The sequence below is a fragment of the Dunckerocampus dactyliophorus genome, chromosome 15 (genome assembly GCF_027744805.1).
Source record: "Dunckerocampus dactyliophorus isolate RoL2022-P2 chromosome 15, RoL_Ddac_1.1, whole genome shotgun sequence".
NCBI classification, from domain to species: domain Eukaryota; kingdom Metazoa; phylum Chordata; class Actinopteri; order Syngnathiformes; family Syngnathidae; genus Dunckerocampus; species Dunckerocampus dactyliophorus.
Genome location: NC_072833.1, coordinates 23,450,808 through 23,457,637, shown reverse-complemented (window position 1 = coordinate 23,457,637; position 6,830 = coordinate 23,450,808). Strand labels below are relative to the sequence as shown.

At 40.4% G+C, this 6,830-nt stretch overlaps 1 protein-coding gene across 1 annotated transcript in view; it reads right to left on the bottom strand.

Annotated features, from left to right (window-relative positions):
• Positions 1 to 903: 903 nt before the first annotated feature.
• The window catches only part of nup37 (nucleoporin 37), a 16,622-nt gene continuing 10,695 nt past the window's right edge, over positions 904 to 6,830 (bottom strand). The window contains exons 6-10 of the mRNA XM_054800812.1: positions 5,662 to 5,752; positions 5,412 to 5,593; positions 5,286 to 5,336; positions 1,177 to 1,270; positions 904 to 1,076 (exon numbers count right to left, since the gene is read on the bottom strand). Coding sequence (XP_054656787.1) covers positions 963 to 1,076; positions 1,177 to 1,270; positions 5,286 to 5,336; positions 5,412 to 5,593; positions 5,662 to 5,752 — 532 coding nt within the window. The 3' untranslated portion in view covers positions 904 to 962. The remainder of the gene's footprint in view (positions 1,077 to 1,176; positions 1,271 to 5,285; positions 5,337 to 5,411; positions 5,594 to 5,661; positions 5,753 to 6,830) is intronic.

Genomic DNA, 6,830 nt, shown 5'->3' with positions numbered 1-6,830 from the left:
ACCGACGCTGTTTGATGAAGTTATTTGTTCCCGGGAATGCTTCTGCTAGCTTTAACAGATTGGCTGGCGGTGCTCCATTCTGAGAACACAAATTACAAAGACAGCTTTCCCGAAAAGAGATGTAACTTTCCCCAGAAGTAATATTTTGTGTTTTTGGCACCTTGTAGATTCCTCCATGTGTCAGTTGAGTCCAATGATAACATAAATTACAAAGGGGCATCAAGGTAAAATAACACACTATTCCCATTCATGCCCCCCGCTGAGCATCGTGGTAGTTACATGCTCAACAGCCGGTGGAACAGATCGTACAAATAGGCAGCACATTCTCAGTATCTTAGTTTCAGGAGCTGTCACGAGTGGAGAGAGTGTTGAAGGACGGCAAGATGGATGGCGATGTGGACTACTGGAGGGTTGCCACAAGTGCCTCCCTTTGAACAGCGGCGCCCTTGGCCGGTATTAACAGTGAATCCTCCAAATGGTGGAGCATGAGTTATGTCCCGATAACCACACAAGTGCGCCTCAGCAGGATGATATTCCCAGGAAGGGCCAAACACTTGACTGGCTGAGAAGGAGCAGAATATTGTCATGAGTTACAACATGGGAGGGATGGAAAAGTAAACGCGGTGCATGCAGATATAGGACGTTTTAAGAAGGCTGTACACCCAGGGGAGAGATCCACAATTTGCCTTGTCAAGCAATAAAGCCTCTGTAACGTGACGTGCAAGGATATTTTGTTGTCTGAAGCGTCGATTTAAGAGCCTTGGCGAAGAAGCTGCCACATCATTGCTCGCAAAAGAAAAATGAGGTGAGGCTGACACGCAAGTCAGGAAAAACGGGGGAAAATGGGGGCGCCACAACATGTTCACAGAATTCCACGCACACGCTGCATATACTAGTAATAATACACATTTTATTGATCGCTTACAAGAACAGCACGGCAAAGAACACGCGCCACACAGTGGTTACATCTCAGTCATCCAGAAGCAAAGCTTTCTATCGCCGCCGATCACGCACAGCGGGAGCGTGCGGTGCCAGCTGAGGCCTGAGCCTACTGTGGCTGAGCCGATCGTCACAGGCTGCGAGCAGATCGAGCGAGATTGGGGGTGAGGAAAAAAAACCCCATCAGTCCACAGAAGGCTACAATCACAAAAGACTTTAACCTGGCTTCTTACTGACCTGTGGGTGGCCAAGATGGTGAATGAGCAGCTGACTGTTGACCTTCCAGGGACATCCAGTAGTGGCGAAAAGATTTTCGTTGGCTCGAGACCACCTGATGGGAAAAACACTGTCGTCACAACGAGAAGCATTCATTCTGCAGGAATAACTGCAAAGGGAACCGGGATATTTACCTGTGATCATTTCACATATGAAGAGCATCTTAAGAGCGCAGAGGTCCAGAACAACCAAAATTGCGCTCTTTGACACGCAAATGCGCAACTCAAGCCGCCACACAAGTACAGCAGGTTGCATTCAAAGACCACCCGCCGAGGGCGATAAACCACGAGTATTGTTTAAAATATTCATTAATAAATTAGCACTGTTTTGTGGTTGAATACGGCCTATTATTATTATTATTATGCTTATATTAAATTAAGCATTGTCAAGCATAAAATGGCTAAATGAACTACCTAAATGAACTAAAATACAAATACCAGGCAGAAGAAATATTCTAATTGTGATTGTAGTACTCGACATTTGCCACTAGGTGTCAGTAACTTCGATGAGAGAAGCACTTAGTGCAGGTTCAAATGATCTCACAAGAGGCACAAAAATAATATAATAACACAGGTTATGTTGGGGCCATAACCCACGACAAGCTAAAACCCAACTCTCAACCTCTGATGCCACTTCCCGTCCTCAAAACATCTGTCCCGCCACTAAGGTCCCTTAGAGAACACATTTACTGAGACACACACGAGCAGTTTTGTTTACACCTTAAATGTGAGTCTATGTTATCTTATTTATGTCTAATATTTATTATGTTCTCTGATTAAATCTACTATATTCGGTAATACAAATGTAAAAGTTACTATGTGGGTGTTATTTCATGTCTAGAGAGCTCTAATTATGTTAAAAACAGTATTTAGTGATAAGTGATAACCGTGATAAGTGAATTTCCCTGAAGTGTGCTGGAATATTTTATATATCAATATGATATTATTATAATTAATAATTTAATATTGACAAACAAGGGACGACACTAAATGAGATACCTCTAAAAATGTCTATTTTGACATTAACACAAACCAGCAGGAGTTCAAACCAAAAGCCTCCATTCAATCACGGTGCCACCAAAAAAAAAACACAATGTAACTGCATCGTGTGTAAACACGTACAGACTAATATACATGCAAAACAATAGCATTTTAGATTCATTTATAACCCACAAATCATTACGGATGTAAATCTCCTTGTGATAGACTATTTGATTTGAATCTAGATAAACATCAAGCTTTACCAGTGTACTGTAGAACAAATGAGATGGGTTTTCAAATGAAATGAGCAAAAAGAGGTGGGTTTTCCCCACCAAAATTATTTAAAAAAAAAATCAGAAATCCGGGAATTTGCGAGGTCAGGAATGTAGAATTGCAAACACACGGGGATCCGATGTATTTAAATACAGTAGTACCTCGCATAACATAAACCTCCTTTTACATAAATTCCACTGAACATAAAGAATTTATGTAAAGTTTTTGCTTCGTATTACAGAAGAAAGTCCATATAACATAAAGTGTCAAAGTCAGTGCAAGTCTTTTTTTTTTCCCAATCAACTTTATTAATGCCTCAAGTTGGTGCAAGTTCAGACCAACACTTGGTGACGCCTTCTGACGCATCACACTCTCATTGGCTGATTTGAGGCACCGCCTCCGCTCTCATCTCATTGGCTGATTATCGGGGCACCGCCTATGCTCTCATCTCATTGGCTGAGTTATACAGCACGTACGTGAGTTTGTGAGAGACAGGCTTGTCCCTTCAACCTCCTTCCACTCTCGTAGTCCCCCTGAAACTAACTTAAACAATTAAGTTAAGTTACAAATTAAAATTCTGCACACAGCATTATCTTGTAGTGCGTGTGCGTTTGTCTGTGAGACCAGATGACTCAGACTCTTTGAGTCGCGTTTTGACTCAGGCTAGTCCTCCTCCTCCTCCTCCTCCTCTCCAGTTGCGTTCTCCTGAATGGTAGGATTGCTTTTGTTTTTCAGTTTTATTCATTTACAGTAATCTTATTTATTACCTTATTTTATATTGGAATGTTACTCTACTATGTTTATGCTAACATTTTCTTATATTTTCCCACCATATTTGGTGGACTTTGAATATTTTGAAGTGCCAAAGGGGTGAGTTTGGGAAGATCTTGGAACGGATTAGGCTAGTTACATCTATTTTACGCTTCATATGACATAAAAACCCTATAACATAAAGGTTCTCGGAATGGATTATTTATGTTGTAGGGGCGTCTACTGTATAGCCATACATCCAAAACTATAAGATATTTTTCTCTTTTTTAACAGAATGAGCATAAACACACTTCATTAAAAAAAAGGTACAACCCCCTAATTCAGAGTCCAAAGTGCGGCCCTGGGGTTATTTGCAACCTGTGGCTGTTTTTTTATTGGCCCGCGGCACATTCTAAAAATATAATTTAACTTGAAAATGTAAAAAAAAACAAAACAGCAAAAATTTAAAATTCTACAGTAATTTTACACATTTTTTATAAACGCCCGATCCAACAACATATTTATATGTCTTTTATGGTTTTTTTTGCGCGAGAGGCTAAAAGAGGTGATGACGCAACTCCCCACTAATGCATTTGGCTTCAGAGCAATTTTAAGCCATAAAAACGGCCAGTAGGTGACAGAAGTGCATTTGCTAAGAGCTCGGCAGAGATCATGTGGACGGAAGAAACACACGACAGGGAGGAGGAAGTAGGAGAGCGTGGAGGAGTATAGCATGCAGAAGGTTACGCATTGTAAGGAAATTTGAGCACATGCACACATGAGCGTACACATACACACACATAGTTCATTTCCAAATGTGAAAATTGTAAATAGTTCAGTGTCATATTTGTAGATCAATTATTTTGATAAAAAAAAAAAAAGTTCAGTTTAGATATTTGAGCTGTCACAAAAGCAAAAGCTATTTGTGTCAAAGTGAAAGTTATGCTTGAAATGTATTTACCTTTTAACAAAAAGTTTTCTCCCTTTTCTAGTCGGGAACTGATTTTCTTACCTATGTTCTACTACTGATTACTAAAGAACGGAAAAAGGTAGAAACAAACTTTTTTTTTCTGATGAAAGACGGGAGTCAAATCTTTCTTTTGGTAGGTTTCATGTTTATATAGCCACAGAACACAATATTCTGTGTGCCTTGAAAGATCGGTCAAAATAGACTAAAATAGCCGGTACTGAAGGGGTTGTCTTTTGAAAGTGGCTGGGATTAAATGAGTTGAAATCTAACAAGAACAAGTTGTACTTTTACGAGAACAATGTCGTAATATTATGAGGAACAACGTCGTCATTTTTGTAGCATAAAGTTGAAATATAATTTTTTTTTTAAGTCATAATATGTGAAACACACAAAACAAAATTTTGGAAAATCAGGTTGGTGAAGAAGTTATAACATTGGAAAAAAGTCAAATTATTATGGGAGTCACATAGTCACAATATTACAAGAAGAAAATTTACAAAGATTATTTAAGAAGACAGTTGAAATATTTGGAAATTTAAAAAACTGTAAAAATAGAAAAAAAATGAGTAAAGAGCAAAGTTGATACTAATAATATGCTTTTTCACCTACAGTGTATCACAAAGCTGAGATGCAGTTTTTTCTTGAAGTACACTATATATAACTTGAATGAAAGAACAGATTCATTCAGATGTCTGTCTACATACTTTTGTCCATACTTTCATCCCACTGCATCAGACACACTAAATCCAGCACATCAACAGACACTATTATGACTCCCTTTCTGGTGTTTAAAAAGCAGACTCCTGCTACGTCGCTTCCCTGGACGAGACATAATCAGCTGTGCAAATATCATAACAATTGAGCCCCAGGGGAAACATACTTTTTAACAGCCTTACTTATGCGAGAGGTGCTGCTTTTGGTATGTTTAAAGCACAGGCGTCTCTGAGGACGTGTTGGTTGAGTGAAAAGCAGGTGGAGCGCGCATGTAGATTGTAACATTGGCAAGCTGCTGAGTTAAGTCGTGTCTACCTGCCAACTATTTTATGAGCGGATAAAAAGCTTTGCCGTGCTTATACTTTTAGGCAAATGTTTCTTACTTGAACTGCTGTGCTTTATCTCTGTGGGCCGGCCTTTTCTCTTGCGGGTAGCTGCAAAGAGTGAAAACACAACTCTGTTAATCAGCATTTTCGACGAGCAGCAGCACGGCTCAAGGTGGGTGGCACCTGGAGCGCGTGATGTCCCAGATGAGCCAGTCGTTGCATGCCACTGCGCCCACTTTAATGGTGTTGGTGAGGCACCAGTCGGCGGAGGTGAGCGGCGACTGGCCAGAGTCCAGAGACAGGATGGCCTGCTGCGTCACCAGGTCATAGAAGCGAATGGTGCCCTTCTTCTCTGCCACCATCAACTGAGGAGAAAAGTCTGCACTGAACCCGCCACTTATTCTACTTGTGCTGTTTTTAATCGAGGGCCTGCCTTGAAGACTTCCTCCGGGTGCCAGCATACGCTAATGCCAGGAGAGCGAAGTCTGAACGTGGCTGTCTCACTTCCGTCCAGGTCCCACACCCTGAAGAAACACAAATGTGAAATATGTTCACATTCAATGTGTGCTTGTACTCCTTTGTCTGAGTAAAGTTCGAGTTTACAATTGGAGTTTACAGTAGGAAATGCATTCCCTACTTCAAAATTAACCATTCTGGACACGGGTGATTCCATTTTATGCTGCTGGCGACACGTGGAAGCAGAGAAAGTGATTAGGAGCCTCGGTATCCGCTTGATGGCTTTGCTGCGGAACAACTCCATTTTACAGTAGGAAAAAGACAATCACTATTATGGAAAGCTGGCGCTGCTTCCCATGTTGACCCCCCACCCCCCAACAAAATGCAACACGAGCAGCACGTGCAGGCCAGGAACATAAAGTGGTGCAAAGTGATGGGGACAGGTTCCTCAAATGTTGAATTACATTTCCACGAACATCATGAGCTCATTTTTATTACAATTGACACGACTGTTTGGCTCTGAGCGTCAGTATCGTCATGCCTCGCCACTTTGCCCCGGGAATTTCACACCGTTTTTCAAAAATATGTTAATTAATAAATCATGCAGTTTTGTGCTTGAATTCAGCCTAGTATTTGTCAGAAATATGCATATTTAAGCAAATGTTAGAGCCTAAATTAAGCATTTTCAAGCTAAATGAGGTAAAACACAACTATAAGGCATTCAGAAGAGACAGTCAAAGATGTTGTGATCATTTGTAGTATTCTACACCGGTCACTAGGTGTTAGTCATTTTACGGTAATGTTCGGTGATACACACAAGCACCAGACTTGATCGTGGCTCCAACAGGTTTGAATTATCTCACAACAGGTACAATAATCCCACATAAAAATGAGGGGTGTGAAAAAGTGTTTGCACCCTTCCTGATTTGTTATTTTTTTGCATGTTTGTCACACTTAAATGTTTCAGATCATCAAACAAATTTAAATATTATTCAAGGACAACATAACTGAACACAAAATCCTATTTTTAAATGAAACGTTTTATTATTAAGGGAAAAAAAAAAAAATCCAAACCTACTTGGTCCTGTGTGAAAAAGTGATTGCCCCCTAAAGCTAATAACTGGTTGGGCCCCCCTTAGCAGCGAC